This window comes from Anastrepha ludens, chromosome 5 (genome assembly GCF_028408465.1).
Source record: "Anastrepha ludens isolate Willacy chromosome 5, idAnaLude1.1, whole genome shotgun sequence".
Lineage (NCBI taxonomy): Eukaryota > Metazoa > Arthropoda > Insecta > Diptera > Tephritidae > Anastrepha > Anastrepha ludens.
The window spans coordinates 74,121,766-74,140,753 of record NC_071501.1 but is presented as its reverse complement, the minus strand read 5'-3'; the positions used below and the strand labels follow the sequence as shown (position 1 = coordinate 74,140,753).

Below are 18,988 nucleotides of genomic sequence, written 5' to 3'. Positions count from 1 at the left end.
ATAATTTGTAAGAGAACTACTTTCATACTTATTATTAATTTTTGCTAGTGAAACGAATAAATAAATAACAGAAAAATACAGTTACGTATAAATAATGTGCTACAAATGAGTTTAAACCACAAAATAACTAACATTTGGGTAGTTCAAAGTCACATTGATACATATATACAGTACATCCATTACAACAAGAGTTATTGAGGTACATACAAGTCATATATTGAAAATAGTTTTTCTTTTGTTGTTATAATTTAAATGTTGAGGGCAAGAATATTATAATTTTTTATATTTAATTTTTTTTAGTTAGAAAAGAAGTTTTTTAATTTAGTTAAGAAAAAAATCCAAAAATTTAAGAGTAACTTTTATTACTGTTATTTTCCACTTGTAGAAATTCGAAAGATGAGCACACAATAATTGGCAAAGCTACCTGCCCTTAAGAAAATATGCATTAGTGTGGCCGCTATTTGTGAAATGGTTTTTATTGTTCGGACACCCTCTAGAAATATGAGGTTATGCAAAAAAACCACTAAATACGAAATATTAAGACAACCGAATAGAATTTGGGGGTTCCTAGTTAAGCCTGAAGTTCGAAAAGATTGTATTTTAAAGTAAGTTAATATTTTTCTTTGTTACTCATTTGCTTCTATAAAATATTACACCTGTCGTGAGGCAATAAGTAATTTAATTTACAAAGAGATAGAATGAGAGTGATATTGAAGAGCAATATCATTTAAAACAAGTAACTTTTAAACGGTCTTTCCACATCTCTTTCATTTGCGCCCAATCCCCCCATCGGAAGAGAAGGACGATGCGTTCAAAGATTGCTTCAGCATGCACAACGAAACATCCGGTAATGAACACAGGCTACTCGACTTCGCCGGGGCTCGAAACCTGGTAGTATGCAGCACCAGATTCCAGCATAAAAAACTACACGAAGCTATGAGGCTGTTTCCTGATCAAAAACGCCAAACCAGATCGGTCATTTTGCAAGAGATGGAAGACAGGTGAAAGGGGAATCGACACATACCATTTTTTTTGTCGATTTTAAAGCTAGCTTCGACAGCACGAAAAGGAGTTGCCTACTTGCCGCCATATCTGAATTTGGTATTCCCGCGAAATTAATTCGGCTCTGAAAATATTCGATGCGGGACCACTTGGTGAGAGCAAAGGAAGGCCTCCTCTACGTTGGAAAGATTACGTGAAAAAGGACTTGACTGCACTTGGTGTGTCCAACTGGCGCCGGTTAGCGCGAGAAGGAAGCAACTGGCGCAAGTTGTTATCGCGCCAATTAAGAAGAAGAAGAATGTGTTCGAGTCGTTCGTTCTAGTGAAAACATCTGAACGCGTGATAAGGTCATTTTTTCCGAAATTTTTCCGGAAATGCTGTTATGGCTGGACTACGCTATCGAGAGATGTCAACTACTGAGTTTTTGGCCCATTATTGATTGCATGGATATCACTGGGAGGGAGTCAAGGTTCAACCCGGGCCGTCACGTCAACAGTGATGGTGATGGCGATGGATATCACTGGCATGCGAGTTAGCAAGACGATGCCACATCTCACACAGCCACCGCAACAACGAACTTTTTGGAAACCAAATTTCCCGCTCGCATAATTTCACGAAATTCAGCAGTTAATTGGACGCCCCCATTATCTGATTTAACAGCACTGGATTATTACGCTAGTGCTTCGCTAAAGTGATAGTTTTAATCATTCTTTGGACGTATTTGAATATGAGCTCAAATGTTACGGAGAATTCCATTATGGGACGTAAGCATAGTCAATATTTAAAAAAAAACACAATCTTTTTCAAAATTGGCCAACAAAATTTTAATTCTTTTTTCAACTTCATTTTTGAAACCTTCCATAAAAATTCATACTCAGTAGTGAAGTTTAGTGATAACCTTACGTTTCTGGAGTGCGTCCTGCAAAAAATGAATTTATTTTTTCTCTCAGTACAAATTATGGCCACCCTAATGCACATATTTTTTAAATATTGTGATTAGCTTAGGGATGTGAAATGCATCATTGATAAAATTACAAGAATTGGAAATATAAAATTCAGAAGTGCGATTTTTTATAGTAAAAACAGAGTATGGGGAATTAAAATAAATTATTTTTAATAGTTGTTTTTATTAAAAGTATTGTTAAAATATGTCACTTCATTTCAAGTCTTTTTCTCTGATGCCTACACCAGATTCCCAATGTGTTTTAATGCTGCAATAACAAATCCATAGATCTATATATTATATTAGCAAGTGCAGCTAATAGTTTGAGTGCATAAATAACACTAACTTATGATAATCACAAGACGGTTAAAGGTAAGAATACTATTGCAAAGTATTTCCATAGCTGGAGATGCCATAGAATTATTTTACATGAATTTCACAATTACATTCCAAGCACCTGAGTTATACGCTCCTACCGATTTTATTAAGTACTTTATTATTGAAAAAAGTGTAATATAACACCGTGCAACCAAAATGATTTTTTTTATATGCAGGGAAAATTGCATATTCACGTGAAATTGAAGATTTTATACACAAGATGGCGTAAATTTAATCATCCAAATTTGTTTCTGAATAACTTTTTTACTAATAACGATTTTGCCATCACTCAAAATTTTTATTTTGACCTTTACGCGCTTCATTGCTTGTCCGTTTGCATTCTGCAGCTGTCTAGTTCACTAGTGGGAAATATGATTGACGTACGACGCCATTTGCAAAAATTATAGATCTTCCGATAGGATGATTAATTTTGCGCCACAAGGACAGCTAGCATTTTTAATGTCTAGTTTTTAAGAACTTCAAGTTTAAAGGACTCTAAAGTTTCAATGGGGAAATGTAGACAGAGGTACCCATGGCGTATACTTTATTTCATAGGATGAAAGCTCAACTATTTTTTTATATTTTTATAAAACAGCAAAAAGAAAGACGTTGAGTTATGTTTTACGAAAAACATCTACATATATAATTTTAAAACTAAATCATTAGACAATTTCAAGAATATTTAAGGGAACATTTTTCAAGGGAGTAGTACACATAAAAAGAGTGATAAGATTGCAGGTACTTCTCCCAATAAGGTTTTTTTACAGTTCACGCTGAATACTGCCAAACGAATACATATTTGTTTTCAGTATTCATTGACATTGCATCATCTAAAGACTTACGCTCCGACAACGTTTCCAAATCCTAAAACTGTATTACGAAAATTGACGCTCTGTGAAAAGAGTTCATCGCGCGCTTAGGCCAGGCGCGATTAGCTCCATTTTTTGGCTTAATGGCTTCAACAATAGGCAAAGTTGCCATATTTGGGCTGAAGAGCAACCCGAAGCCATTCAAGAACAGCCATTACATCCATTGGAAACAACCTTTTGAGGCGGCCTATGGGCTGGAGGAATCATAGGCCCATACTTCTTAAAAAGGAGGTGGACACCGATGTAACAGTGAACGGCGAACGCTATCGCGCCATGATAGATGACATTTTGATGCCGGAAATTGAATCCCGTGATCTCCAGAACAAGTGGTTTCAATAAGACGATGCAGCTTGCCATACAGCCCGTCAAACAATGGATTTCTTGTTTCGTCGTTTCCGTGAGCAATTTATCTCTCGTCTCGGGCCAGTGGATTGGCCACCAAGATCGTGTGATATCACACCTTTGGACTTTTATTTGTGGGGGGTATGTAAAGTCTAAATGCTTTGTGGATAAACCAGCTTGAATTGCGGCATTGGAAGCCAACATTACTAAAGTTTTACACGAGATACCAACCGAAGCCCTGCAGCGAGTCATTCAAAATTGTTGTTTATGGATGATCGAATTACGGCGCAGTTGCGGCCAACATTTGAAAGAATGGTTCTACATTAATATCTTGAGGTGAGTATAAGTATGATATTTAAAACCATTTTTTTTTTTTGAAAATTGTATTCTTTGAAACTTTAAAGTCCGATAAATTAACGAGAAAATTAAAAACTGAATATGCATCATTACTTTACAGAATCTTTAGTTTCACGTGCATGTGGAATTTTTCGTAGGTGTGCAACTAAGTTTTAAAGGTTTTAAAGTTTTAAAGTTTTCAAAAATTTATTGTTAAAAATTGGTACAACCTATTTTATCTAAAATACTGTCCATCACTAGCTATAACTTTTTCCCACTTCTCTGGTAATGCATGGATTCCGTCCCAATAAAACTGCTCGCTTTTGGAGGCGAAGAACTCATCAAGCCAATTTTGGATACCTTCAACCGAAGTGAAACGCACTCCCGTAAGGGCATTCTGCATCGACTGGAACAAATGGTAATCTGATGGTGCAAGATCTGGGCTATAAGGCGGGTGGGGTAGAACTTCCCATCCGCTACCACTTGTGCGACATGCGGCCGAGCATTGTCATGATGAAAGATCAATGTCTCATGTCTGGTTTCCCATTCCGGACGTTTTTCCGCAATTGCTCGCTTCAATCGCATAAGTTGTTGTCTGTAGAGTGCTCCGTTTATCGTCTGACCACTTTTCAGTAGTTCGTGGTAAACGATTCCCTTCTGGTCCCACCAAACGCAGAGCATTACCTTGCTGCCATGGATATTTGGCTTTGGCGTCGATGGTCCGGGTTCGCCACGCTTAACATACGCTGCCTTGCGCTTCGGAAATTGATGGAGCATTCTCACCGTAAGCCTCACACAGCAACCGATAACTTTCCGCTGCACTTTTCTTCAGATGGAAGCAAAATAGCAATGCTTCCCGCGAATGAAGTTTTGTAGGCACAAAAGCTGACATAGTCTTTGTATAAAAAAATTTTTTGTTTACACTTCGACGAAATGACACAAACTAAGAAACGACACTTAATGATGACGCTTTCACATGAAACTCGTTACACAAATACTCAGTACAATTTGACACTAGTATTACTATATGTTTTAAATCCTTTAAAACTTAGTTGCATATTATTTCTCATTTTTAAATTCAACTGAAGAAATTATTAAAAGTCGGAGGCGGAACGTGGCAGAAAATACCATAGACTCATTAATTTGCTACTTTTTTTAGCTACATTATTTCTTTTACCTGGCTTCAATGTAGAATTAGTTATTGTATTATTTATTATTGTATTAATATTTTTATTATCTGCATCAGGTTCTTTAAACAAATTTTATTTTAGTACAATATTTTTATTTGACAACTTTACAACGACAGAGGTTAGTAGATAAAGATATGGAAATATGTAAAACGTAATATACATATATTAACAATGTCCAATAAAACACTACTTAATGTGCTGCAACTTACTGGTTGATTTAAAAAATATATATGTAGATATATAAAATTGTACAATATCTACTTTTTTAGCTACTACTTAGCCAGGCAAATTTATATTAGTTTTCCTTTTTTAGTTTTAATGATGGGAACAAATAAATTTTGAATAGCTTCAAACAATGTTTAACACAAAAAAAACACAAACAACAACACAAATATTAATATGCGTGTAAATGTATTGGCGAAAGTGGCGAATCTAAACAAGAAACAATAACGTCGAGCCAAGTACTCTGTACTTACCCACTTAACTCCAACATCGAGCCGCGCCGCACATTACGCCGATGGCTAGCCGTGACTGGAAAGGGTCCCGCATGCGCTATATCGCCCATATTTATACCCATACCGATATGGGCACCAGACGAGCCGACCGAAATTGATTGCGAACGTTTATCAAGGCGGGGATTCGAATGCGGTGGCTGTATCAACGGCATCAGGGGCAGGCCGCTGATTAACGCACTGGCTAGTGTAGGATCGGAACCACGTGCCGAACCAGCGCCATCCACGGGATCACCTAAACTGCTGCCACCCCTCGAACCGCAACTCTCACGCCGGAATAAACCTATGACAGACTTGGGCTGTTTAGGTTTATTAATACCACCTTTTTTTGTGTGTGTTCAATTGTATGGGGATTTGTTGATGGGAGGTGTGCATGTGAGTGGGGTTTTTTGTTTGATATTCCGTTTGTTACCGGGTGTGGGTGTTTGAGCATTATTGCACATTATTTTGTTTTTGTTTTTCGTTTTTATTAAATTGTTAATTTTCAAACAAACCAAGTAGACAGTTAGATTATGTTTTGTTTGGTTTTTGTTGCAATAAACACATTCAACGCAGTTACGTGGAAGAGAAGAACAAAAAGGTGTTGGAAAAAGAAAAAACAGAAAAATAAAACAGAACACAATTTTAGCAGGTGTCTTAACAAATTCTGACAATTGGTGCTATGTAATAATATACGAGTATTTATACCAAATATTTCTAAACTACTAATTAGCTTTTTACATATGCATATAATTTTTTGTTCATAGCTATGTAGAAATATTTAATTTTTCCAATATTTTGTTTAATTAAAAATGCTCCAAAAAAGTTGTTATCAGACATTAGTTTGAGTAGACTAAAACTAAATGCGCAAATAAAGTAAAATAGGAAAATACAGAAATTTTAACACTGGGACTATTTTTAAAATCAGCAAATAGGTAGAGAGTGCATGCAACGACTTTTGAATTGGGTAAGAGGAAGTTTTGCTTAGGAATCCATTAAGTAATATTGTTTTTTTTCTATTTTATTTACATTTCAAAACTAATTATATATGGCTCACTCCTTGATTTTGTTTTTTCTAGCGCAATGGTCAGGGAAATTAAAACATGCTGACATTTACTTGGGTAATTGCTAAAAAGTGCTAGTAAATACCCCCCAAGCTTCACCTCGAGTAAAGTAGAAGACATTTTTATACAATCCAAATGCTTTCACGAGTATGGGCACGAATATTTCCGGAAATATATATATATATTGGCGCGTACACCCTTTTTGGGTATTTGGCCAAGCTCTTCCTCCTATTTGTGGGGTGCGTCTTGATGTTGTTCCACAAATGGAGGGACCTAGAGTTTCAAGCCGACTCCGAACGGCAGATATTTTTTATGAGGAGCATTTTCAAAGGCAGAGGTGCGCCCGCTAGTAGAAAACCTTTTTCTTCATTTTGGTGTTTCATCGAGATTCGAACCTACGTTCTCTCTGAATTCCGAATGGTAGTCACGCACCAACTTATTGGCTACCGCGGCCGATACCTGTTCAAAATAAGGAAATGAGAATACCCCACATACCTACATATACGATGTGGCAGCCGAAATAACGCTGAACACACCTTTTTCCCAATGCATGCGTCGGGAACAAGAACATCGAACGTTGGAGAATGCTGTCGGTCATTTAACCACTGAAAATGTAATCGACAAGATGCTAAGTTGCGAGGAAACGTGGGAAATCATCAGTGGTTTCGCGGCGTATGAAAAAGCGGGACCGGGACGCGGGCACACGAGTATAGATTCTGGAATGAGAAAGATGGAATGCCACTCTGAAGTAATGCGAAAGCCGTTCCACGGTTGGTGACGTTTCCAAACGAGCGGGAGTTCTCTAGTCGCATGATATATCATTGCTGCGACGGCAGCTTTGATTATGCAAAAAAATCACACTTACTTATCCGAGAAAAAAAGCTTCAGATCTACATATAATACCAACCCGCAGCGAAGCTCTATAATTTTTTAATTTTATTTTCAAGAGTATACTACCTTCTCGCCTTCTTAATTGGCGCGTTAACCGCTTAAGCGATTTTGACCGAGTTTAACAAAGCGCGCCCGTCGTTTCTTTCTCTTGCTAACCGGCACCAGTTGGACACACCAAGTGAAGCCAAGTCCTTCTCCACCTGATTTTTCCAACACAGAGGGGGCCTTCCTCTTCCTCTGCTACCACCAGCTGGTACCGAATTGAATAATTCAGAACACTGTCTTAATTAGCAGTAAAGAACTATCGTACGTAATTATTGCGCAGTTTTCAAGTCCTCGCATAAATGAGAAGTAATTTGTTCCCTTGATACATTTACATACAAAACCCAAGAGCCCTGTAGTGTGCGTTAAATGCGTGATACAATAAATCCTGCGCTAAAGAACTCTAGAAACTACAAGTTATCTATTCTAGATCAGCTGCTCTGGAAGGCAGATAATCTAAACCTTATACCTGACTCGGAAATTGTACCAGTTTTATCAGATGACTCGTAGCTTGCAGGTGGTAGGATTGGTGTGGATGTCTTTGGACAGAAATTACAAACAATACAAAATTTCCGGATTCGTAGCTGTATTTGTCGGTTATTGAACGATCTGCACACACGCGGAAAAGCTAGGCTTATCATTTAACTTCCCTATGGGGACCTTTCAGAGAAGAAGATTGTTGAGCACTTCCTCTGTAAATGTCCGGGTTTGGCAGCTAGACGATTAAGACACTGAGTGTTCCTTTCTTCGACAGATTGGGGCAGTGCGTCAACCTAAATCTCATCAATCTTTTCCATTACGTCAACAGCTCGGCCTTACTGTAGATATCTGCCTGTTGGAGATCTCAAAACGGTATCAAAACGGCGCTTTAGTGCTACTTGGGGAGTGCCAGAATGGTACTTCAACCATTTCACTTACCTAACTATCTATCTATCTATCTATAAACAATAAGGGCGGTTCTTCCACAGGCCTTCAAGTGAAGATCTATGGCTTAGATATTTGTGGCAGAGAAAGCCTTCGAAGTACAACACTGGAGTTTCACATAATAACTTTAAAACCCATCCTCAATATCCTGGGTATAAGGGACCGGTACCAGGATGTGAAGAACATGGCAAGAAAGAACAGGCGGATTGTCTAGCGAAATTAGGCGATACATCAAAATTTCATTTAGCAGCATGCTTTTGAAGGTTTACCAAAGCCCGTACTCGAATAAAGGATGTTACTCACGAGTGGGAATTTATACGACACTGGATGAAATGTCTAGGACGAAGGCCGCTGAAGCAGTTTATCCACCTTATAGAAGAGCATCAAGTCAGCTCCTGAATCTCGATCGAAAGGTCTTACGAACTCTCAGTGGATACTTAAACGAGACATTGTAGTCTTCTTTATTGTTTCAGAAAACTAGCTATTAGTAGAGGAAGTAGACAGAATATTCTGATGCTAACATGGGTCCTGGGACACGTGGGTATCGCGGGTAATGAGATTTCTGACTCTTTAGCTAGGATGGGCTCTGAGGCCAACTTCAGACAGTGCACTCTGCCCTGCATGAGAGAAGGATGAGACGGCGGACCACTTTCTGTATATCTGCCCGGCGTTCGCTCGAATCAGGCTTGAGGTTTTTGGCACTGATGTGTTAAGAAACAACTACCTTGGCTCCTTGGCACCACAAGATTTACTCAGATTTCATCAGAGCAGTACAATGGATTTAATTGTATCTGAGTGCTGTACTTGCTAGTCTGTCTAGACAAAAAAAAAAAAGACGAGCTGGACGCTGAAACGCCAGGGCACATCCTCTGAATTTGTACAAATCTGAAAAATAGCCATTAATTTCTGCAATCACTTCTTGGCCGAAGGAGCCAAGTCAGGAGAATAGGAGGAATGTGAAACAAGTTGGAATCCTATTTCCATTAAACTTGTCTGTTCTTCCAAGACATGCTACTATATATACTGTCTACTAACTTCTAATCATTCCAGCGATACATACATATGTATATATATTCCTGTAATCTCTGGGTAGAACAAAGGGCATCCAACAATACCGTTATTCAAATAGGATCAGAAAATGTTGACTGCTATAAGGTTTAAGTACCGCTTGTTAGGGACTTTTAACATTTTTACCACCTCCATAGCTTCAGAGGAAAAAATTTCCAAATTTGTTTAAGTCCGTCAAATTTGTTGGTTTTTCGTCAGATATAGCGGAAAATTAGCACAGCGAAAAATTTCAGCTACCATTTTCTTGCTATATTTATTACGAAATTGCGTATCGCTTATCCAACAACACAGCACCACACTTTGTTGGGTTTCCGGCCACTCCGGAGTGGAGGGAAATGAAAGAGCGGATAAGTGTGCAAGGAAAGGCTCGGAGCTTAACATTCAGCGAGTGCTAGAGAACATAAATAAGCATTTCTCTAAACGAACTATACACTGCGATTAATTTGAGTGTAATCGCGGAAACTAATAGAAGGTAGTCTCTGGCTACTAACTGCAGGGTCTCCAAAACGTTCTGGCCAAAACTGAACCTTAAAGCACAATATGTCTGTTTGGATTCAACAGATCAACTAGAACGTCCTCGCAGGGATTATAATGGGCCACTGCGTTATTGGCACCCTAGCCAGTAGAATGGGTGTACTTCACAATGATGTCTGCAGGAGCTGTGGAGATGAAGACGAAATTGAGTCGGTACAACTCCTCATCTGTGAATGTCCTGCACTTCAGAGAGGCCGCGCGTAATATCTTGGCGATTATTTCTTTGAAGACCTGGGAAATTTGCAAAATGTCTCACTGGAGGTACTAGTTACCTTCTTAAGACGTTCTGAATCCCACCTATGCCCTTTTTTGGGTGTTAGGACATGCTCCTCCTCCTATATGCGGCGTGCGTCTTGATGCTGTTCCCCAAATTGAGGAACCTACAGTTTTACCCCGTCTTCGAACTTTAGATGAGGAACTTTTCCAACGCAAAAATCCAATCGGAGGTTTGCCACTGCCTGCCGAGAGGTGACCGCTATTAGAAAAAACTTTTCTATCGTTTGATATTTCATGCCTAAGAGATTTCGAACTCAGGCACTACCGAATGGTAGCCACGCACCATCCATTCAGCTACGGCGGCCACTCAAATTAAATTCATTTTAAATAATTCACAGCGCAAATATTTAAGGAGACCATCGCTATCATCTACTCCACTACAGTGGCTTAGTGATTTGATTTCTCTGTATATAATTATGCTTTTATTTTTTTTATAGGAGAAATATACATTATTAGATAAAATCAGAACAAATCGTTCAGGTTTCAAGCATATTAATATTCTATTTAAAACAACTATGCAAACTTATAACATCTACTACATTTCCCATTAGCTTTAGTTATCGAGTCATTAGTCGCAATTTACTACACATTTCAAAAATCTTACCTAAAAATGTGGCACTAGGTGAATTGTATGCCAGGTACTCCTTATTCGAAGCCCAGGCGGGGAATTCATTTTGTTGCACTGCGTCTGTAAGCTCATCACCCTGTCGCTTCCAAGGTAATTGCGACTCAGTGGCGGTGGGTGTGGCCACACGGCGTTCGCCATCTGAATCACGTGATATATTGTGATCCTCCTCGAGTATGGGATTCTCAGCAACTATGTGGAGAAAGTATGCAAAATATGATTGAAATCAAATTTAAGCTATATACTTTTTTCCAGCTAAGGTGAATCTAAGCATACAAATATCGGTTTATTTAAATGGTTAAGCAGCTTTAGCTTATCGAAATAAGGCGGAAGGCTGTGTGCATGCAAGATAGGTGGCAAGAGCCCGTTAACCTCGATTTTGTTAGTTAAATTAATTAAATATTTGTTAGTTAAATGAAATTTAGTTACATCAGCTGCGGGTCTCTTGAAACCCATCAACCAGGTGTTAGTATGTGTGGTTAATTTTAACACATTGCTGCAAACAAAAATAAAACGTTTGGGAATACTTCGAAAACGAAAAATCGAAACCCAGAAAATAACCAAATTGAAAACAGCTAAAAAAACAGTCATGCACAAAAATGCCATGCTCGTAGTAATCGATGTGTTTGGTATTGTATTGATTGGAACCGATTGAGTTTTTAAACACAAACGCGATTTTGAAAATCGATCTTATTACATATGAAGAATGATGACACAAATTTTGGTGTGTTTTAGATTGTTCGGGTTTGTGAATGTCAAAGCAATGCATTAAATACAATCTGGCAACATTAATATAATTTATTTATATGCAATTATTGAAGTGCCCAAACGGAATGCACGATTACTTAGGCGAAGTATGACAACAGGGAAGGGTGGATGAAACATTTATGGGAATTGGGTAAAGAAGCGACAAAAAGTATGCCTGGATACTACAGTTGGGTTTGAATACTTCGTAAACATACAGCTATATATATATAACCTATACAAGAAACCGAAAGTAAGTTTCATGAAGGAACATGTCGTAGAAAAAAAATGTATGTCGAGACAGGAGTTGTGGAGATATAAAAGTAGATATTACAGGGCAACTGCAAGAGGTTAGGTTTTGTTAAAAACTCCAAGGAAATTGCTAAAGAGAATCTATTGCAGATTCTCATCCAGAAATCTGTGATTTTTGGGAGTACTAACTACTAAGCTTGGTGAAAAAACATCAGGAGATCGTTTCATAGTCCGAGGACTTTGCTGTGTTTTTCCACTTCACATGATTAACAAAATTCAGAAGATGTGGTCGATATCAGACCGTTAACCTCAGCGCTCAGACTGACGTAGCTAGGATCGTAACAACGGTTTATTACGAAAAAAACGAGATTGTGTTGTTGATATACGAAAAAAATCAACACAGCCATCGTTCATATTACTTCGTTAACGTCTGAACAACGACGACTGGTTGGACGTGTATGTGAATACGTATGAAATGAGTGGAAAAAATTCTGCTGCTGAGTCCCCAGTGACGTCATGGAGAAAATATTTCCAAGACAAGCTCTTTAACACACCGTTATTCGGCGAATATGAGCGAATTTGACAGAATCGGATAATGGGCTATCGTCACTTGAGCTGTGTTTACAAAAAAACTGAGATTGTGTTGGTGATATACGAAAAATGTCAACCAATGACACTTCGTTGCCATCTGAACATCGATTAATTGGACGAGTGTGTGAATACATGTGAAATGATCGTGCAGAACTCGGCTGCTGAGTCCCCAAGTTCCCCTCATCATTTTTTCTTTATCATAGCTAAATAACAAGTTACTCGCTCACTTTTGTTTTCCACCATAGCTGAAGGTCAAACCTAGCACTCTATACCCTATAATTCTTGCTAACTAACAGAGTACACTTTGGCCTCGCGAATGTTACTCAAAATCACCTAAAATCCGACCCTGCATGTCGGATGTTTCATTTGCAACTGTTAGTTCTAAGATTCGATTAATGGTGAATCAAAGACCTGTTTACAAATCAACATATGTATGCAAATATATTTCGTTTCTCAAAACAACGAAGTCAAAAAACAAAGTTACTTGTTTTTTATTAATTTTATATTCACCTCCACTCGTATTGAAAAACCTACCGATTGTCTGAATTTCTATTCAGTGGAATACCTAATTGCAAGTAGATGAAGCAAAAAAATGGTCTATTGCTGGACTTGTCACGTGAAACCGTAAGAAAATCAATATGACAATCTGATGGCTATACCGCAAATTGAGTTCCACAAATGTTTCGAGTGCTGAATCAAATGCTGGCATAAGTGCGTTGCAGTTGATGAGGGCAATTTGAAGGCGATAATATCACTTTTGAGGAATAAACTTGTATTTTGAATTTTCTGAATATATTCCGGGAACTGTTTGATCAAGGTAGGGCAGTCAGTCAAAGAAGTTTTGGCACAGTGTTTTTATTTTACAATATTCACAATGTTTTGAATGCTTAATGGGTTTTTGTTTTTGCTAAAATGTTTGTGGAGAAACATAGCTTTTAATATATTATAATAACAGCTGCATAAATCGAATCAACAAATTTTCATCAGAATTCCGAACTTTGTTTTTGGTATACAATTCTATAGCTCATTTAAATTAAGTTGAAATTGCAAAATGTAAGTTTGAAATTGCTTAAAATTCTCGCTAATTTTTAAAATTCTTCTGCTGACGGCCGCCGACATTTTATTCCCTTCGATGCTTGGAAGAATACGAAGACGAATTATCGTATCGGCTCACATAGGAAAGGTTTTGAGCACACCAAAGGTCAAATAATTTGGTACCGAACGATTTCTTTTTACGAGGTCAATGTTTGTCAACGACTGAGTAAGCTGTTGAAGCCTTTAAACAGCTCGTTTTGGATATATCCACTTCTGAGTGAAGAAAGCGTTTTGAAAATTGGTTAAACTGAATGCAGATGTATATTGACTTCTAAGGGGAGTATTTTGAAAAGCAATGACGCCAATTTCATTATTATCTTACTGTGTTTTCATCAGATAAAATTTTAAAAGAAGGAAATCCTCGTGAGAAAAAAACCTTAAAAATTAACAGAAAGAATGAAATGAGCTATAAAACTGCATACCAGAAAAAATTGAAAACTCTGTGTAAAAAGTTCGAAATTTTGTTGACTTTCTTTAATATATAAAGTATAAAGTATGAAACGTTGGTTTGGCTGTAGTATCAATTATATTTTTACATAAAATTTACCAAAAAAAAAATCGCCATTAAAGCACTGCTAATATTGTGAAAAACTCGCTATATCAAACTTTATTCATAAGAAGCCTTTTATGCCATTTTCATTTTGCGCCTTTGCAGCAATGCGTGTGATGAACTGTTATTCGATATTTTTATCGAAAAGTTTGGTATTTTCTATAACGTTTTCATTTACGAGCCTTATTTGTTCGTTTTTCAATGAGTTGAAAAATTCATCTCGCTCAAAAGAGGACAATCGCTCGTGAAAATTTTCGTCGGATAACTTATTATTTACAACGTGGATTATGGAGACAGCAGAGCGTTGATCGACTTACTTCGACTTTTGAAGTTGAAAGCCACTGTGAAACGCTTTTACAACGAATTTCAACGTGGTCGTTGATTCTTGCAGAATGAATTTCGTGAAGGCCGTTCAAAAACGGTTGTTGTGCCAGAAGCCATCGATGTTGTGCGTCAAATGATAAATCAAGATCCTCGTGTGCCATATCTCGAGATTGGGCATTAGGGGGACCAGTCTTTAAAATTGTATCACCGTTTTTCAACGCCTGAAGGAGGTGTCACTTCTGAGTGGGGAAAAAGTTCTTTGAAAATTAGTTCAAGCTAATGCAACAGTGAATTGGCTTCCAAGGAAAATATTTTGAAAAATAATAAAGTTATTTTCATTCATATATACATATATATATATAATTGGCGCTTACATCCTTTTTGGGTGTTTGGCTGAGCTTCTCCTTCTATTTGTCTTGATAATGGTTTCACAAATGGAAAACCTTTCAGTTTCTAAGCTACCTTCGAAAGGTAGATGGTGTTTTATGAGGGGCCTTTTCAACACAAAAATCCACTCGAAGGTTTTCCAGTGCCTCCCGAGTGGCGACCGCTATTAGAAAATACTTTTTCTATCACTTGATGCTCCGTGCACGGATATTCGATCCTGCGCACTTCCAAATGGTAGTCACGCACCAACCAGCTAAAACTTGGTAGAAAAGACGTTCGGTTGATGGTCGGTATTGTTACAGGACACAGCCCATGATTACCACGGAGATCATTAAGGACCCGATTTGCCTGTCTTGCTTAGAGGAGGCAGACAGCACTGAGCATTTTCTCTTTTCAGTGGCCTGCTTTTGCTAGAATTTTGGATTCCGATGTCATGAGAATGAGTAAAATTTGTTCTCTCAAACTGGACGATATTTTAAGATTTGCTAATGGATTTGGAAAATTCTCACAGGATTAGCCATCTCTGCCTCTGTCTCGATTCTATCCTATCTCTGTCTATCTCTCCCTTCTCTTCTTTCTTCTTTGATAACTATGTACTCTTTTACTTTCCAGAGCTTTGAAAACGATAGGCTATTTAGACCTGAGTATTTTAGGAGTTACCAATTTCTCCGTGCTTTTTAGCCCTGAGTGTTTTAGGAGTTACCGATTTCTCCGTGCTTTTTGGCTCGCCTTTTTTTCAAATTTCAATGCCCACCCATTCGGCTGCGGCGGTCATTCTTATTTTACTGTATTTTCATTATTGGGCGCAAATTATAAAAGGCAACACTGGTAACGAAGTTTGGCTAAACACTTCGGACAAATAGAAGATATCCGAATATGAACTTGAAATTATTGGAGCATTTTAACATTCGACTTGCGCTTAAGTTGCGCACAGAGTGTTGATAAATGCAATGAAAAGTGAATTAGTGAAAATGGATTTATAGGTTTTTGAGGTAGTAAATATTTGTTTATCTATACTAAAGCACTAAGTGAATTTTGGATAATTTTACAAGCGGGCTACACATTTCCTCAAACATGAGCACACTATTTACTCGATTTGTTTTTTTTTTTCGTTTTTTGTTGAGGTTATTCTACAAAAGCCACTAGTGCTAGCATTTATATAAGCTACACATTTTTTTTTTAAGTTTTTTTTTACAATTCATATGGGTTACTAACCCCATGCCCAATGGTAAAAAGGTATACAAATAAAGTCGATATCTCTTCTTGGTTAATAGTTAGAAACAAACAATTTGGATTTTTCATTCAGATGCCCTTATGAAAGTAACAGCCAATTTCGAAGTTTTCTTCACAATTTTCATAGCGTTAAACGACTTTAGTAGATATACTTTTTTCATATTATTAGTTGTAAATGTACGAGTAGTTGATCTGCTTGTTAGCACTTGTGATGTGGAATGCGATGCTGATGTTAATATTCAAGTTTATGGCATGATCTCTTTTTATTACAACAAACATGGACTTTCTGTGCAACCATAATGATTGACTATAAACTCAAATATTTAGGTTGCAGAAAAAACATTTTGTGCTGCTAAATATTTGCGCCTAAAGTGAAAATACAAAAGTTGCGTGAATATGATGAATATGGATTAATAATAGAAAATAAATAAATGGAATAATGAACGAAAATTTGATACAGAAAGAATAAACGTTTGAGATTTTGAAAAAAATATTAAGCCAAATAATTGTTTTGAGATAATAAATTATCTGTTTTCGAAAGAAACAATTTTTTATAATTGATTGAAAATACGGCCAGTAACGCAAACGTTTTAGAGCAACAGATCACACTGATAATGAGTGCAATTGGCTGAAGGCACTTTTGTCGCATTTTTGAAAACAGCTTTTCCCACTAAATTGCAAAGCAGAGTATGCTACATATAACGCGAGAACTACATTTTGTTTTTGTATCTGTAGTGGTGGCTAGTAGCCGTAGATATTTATAAGCCTTTACCAATGCACTGGTAGGAACGATCCCGCCGCCAAGGCAATATCGATTCGGCCGCCGTTGGGCCCACATCGGGCGTTAACAATTTCTCAGGGCTGCCGTTTTCACTTTTCGGTGTGGAGTAGTGTTGGACGATGCGCGCCTTCGATGCATCAAAACCGGGTAAATTCTGTATGTGCGCTATAAGCGAATTGTTATTGGCCAGATCCGAGTCCGCTGCACAAGTAGCCGCGTGGTTTTTTTTTTTTTTTTGATTTTTTTAATAAATGTTTTTGTAAGCATTATTGGTACGTTTGTGTTTTAATGATCCATTTTTTACGGTTGGCATTTGTATGGTGTTTAGGGTTTTATGTTTCCCAACAGTATTTTATTATTGTATAGTTGTGTGTGTACGTGTGTGTGTGTATTTTTTAAAGATGTTTCATTGATATTGCCAAACAAAGTTGATATATTTACAGTGTGTTTTGAAACATTTCGAATCGTTTTATTAATATTGATATTGTTTTAGTATTGCATGGTAGCATTTGAGACCCGTTTTGTTTTTTTGTTTTGTGTTTTTGGTATTTTAGACACAAATGAAAAATATAGAGAAGTGTTTGTGAAAAAAAGAATATTTTTGTTAGATTTTTAATATATTGTCACTTTTTTTAATAGAAAAGTTAGTGAGAAATTAGAAAATAAAATAAAATTGCAATAAATTATACAACAAGCCATTTCCAGATATAAGAATGTGAAATTAAGTATTTGTAAGTATTTTGTCTTTTTCAATTTTTTTTTTGTTTTGTGAAGCAGTAAAAACCAGTGACTACAATGCACTTTGTATGTGATTTTTCACAATCACAGAAAATCTAAAGGATTGCGTGTTAAATTTTAATGCAGATTTCACTTTAGGGGACTGATAGAAGTAGCACGGCGCAAGATCTGGTTAATAAAGCTTAAGGAATTGGCACTGAGTTGCTGAAGCAGTGGGGGCTAGAAACCTCTTGACAAACAATGCAGAATAAGTCGATGCACTATGGAACAAGCTAGTGAAAAACCTGATCATAAATGCATTTTTTAAATGTTGTACATAACGGAAGTTTTTAGAGTTATTATTTAGGGAGTAAAGCGATTTCTTATAATCTGATAAGTTCTTTATATTTATTTAATGAAATAAAATAAAAACTAAATTAGCAGTTGACCTAATGAAATTGCTGAAGCTTCTACTCGTAACTCAGTATTTTGCAGATCTGAATTTTTGGATTTTTTATTATATATACTATTTGGTATATTTTATTTATATAATATTATTTGAAATTATGATGTTTCAGGTGGCATTACGGGATTTCGTGCGCTACTGTACTACTAAAAGTTATTTACATATTCTATAACTAGACAACAGTGCCTAGAACCTCAATCATCATTTATGAAATTCTAAGAAGGAAGGAAAGACTTTGGAAAGAAAGACTAAAAAATAGGAATTTTATTCGAGAATCACATTAGAATGAATACAAAAATATAAAAAACCGTCATGCTGGTGCAGGCAACTTACTTCGCATACCCCAAACGTTCTGAACTACAATCTAGTTTTCGACGTACCCAGAACAACCGCCAGGTGACGCTGTAGTCGACTGATTTGAGTTGCTTTTTTTTAGCCAGGTTGCCACATCTGTGATTAACATTTCTACGGAAATGTTATCGCCACTGGTTGACATTTGTAAAAGTTACGCCGCCTTGAGTAAATCTACCTCTGCACGTGTTTTCGATATTTTAGAGTTTTAAAAATGCATTTGAATTTGCAACAACGAGTTGAGAATGGTGCGAAAACCTTAGAAATTTTGGGAAACTGTTTCAGTAATGATACTCTAAAGAAAACAGCCGACAGCCATTATGAGTGGCATGAACGCTTGAGAAGAAATCGTGAGTCCGTCAAGGATGACGAAAGGCCTGGGTAGTGGCAGGTTGTCGACATCGAAAACTGATGAAAGCATCAGTAAAGTGAAATAAAAGTTAATTAATAAACGCAAAGTAACCATCAATAAGCTGACAGAGGACTTGAACATTGGTTATGAATCAGTTCAGGACATAATTC

General features: G+C 37.0%; 1 protein-coding gene across 10 annotated transcripts in view; it reads right to left on the bottom strand.

Moving 5' to 3' along the window:
• The window catches only part of LOC128864276 (sodium/hydrogen exchanger 3), a 170,668-nt gene that overhangs the window by 24,043 nt on the left and 127,637 nt on the right, over positions 1-18,988 (bottom strand). For 6 of the 10 annotated variants that reach the window (XM_054103851.1, XM_054103852.1, XM_054103857.1 and 3 more), the window contains 3 exons: positions 16,924-17,133; positions 10,955-11,167; positions 5,537-5,894 (listed from right to left, as the gene is read on the bottom strand). In XM_054103851.1, the coding sequence (XP_053959826.1) occupies positions 5,537-5,894; positions 10,955-11,167; positions 16,924-17,133 (781 nt within the window). Of the gene's footprint in view, positions 1-5,532; positions 5,895-10,954; positions 11,168-16,923; positions 17,134-18,988 lie in introns of those variants that run through there. The other 4 variants (XM_054103858.1, XM_054103853.1, XM_054103854.1 and 1 more) reach the window with 2 other exon arrangements.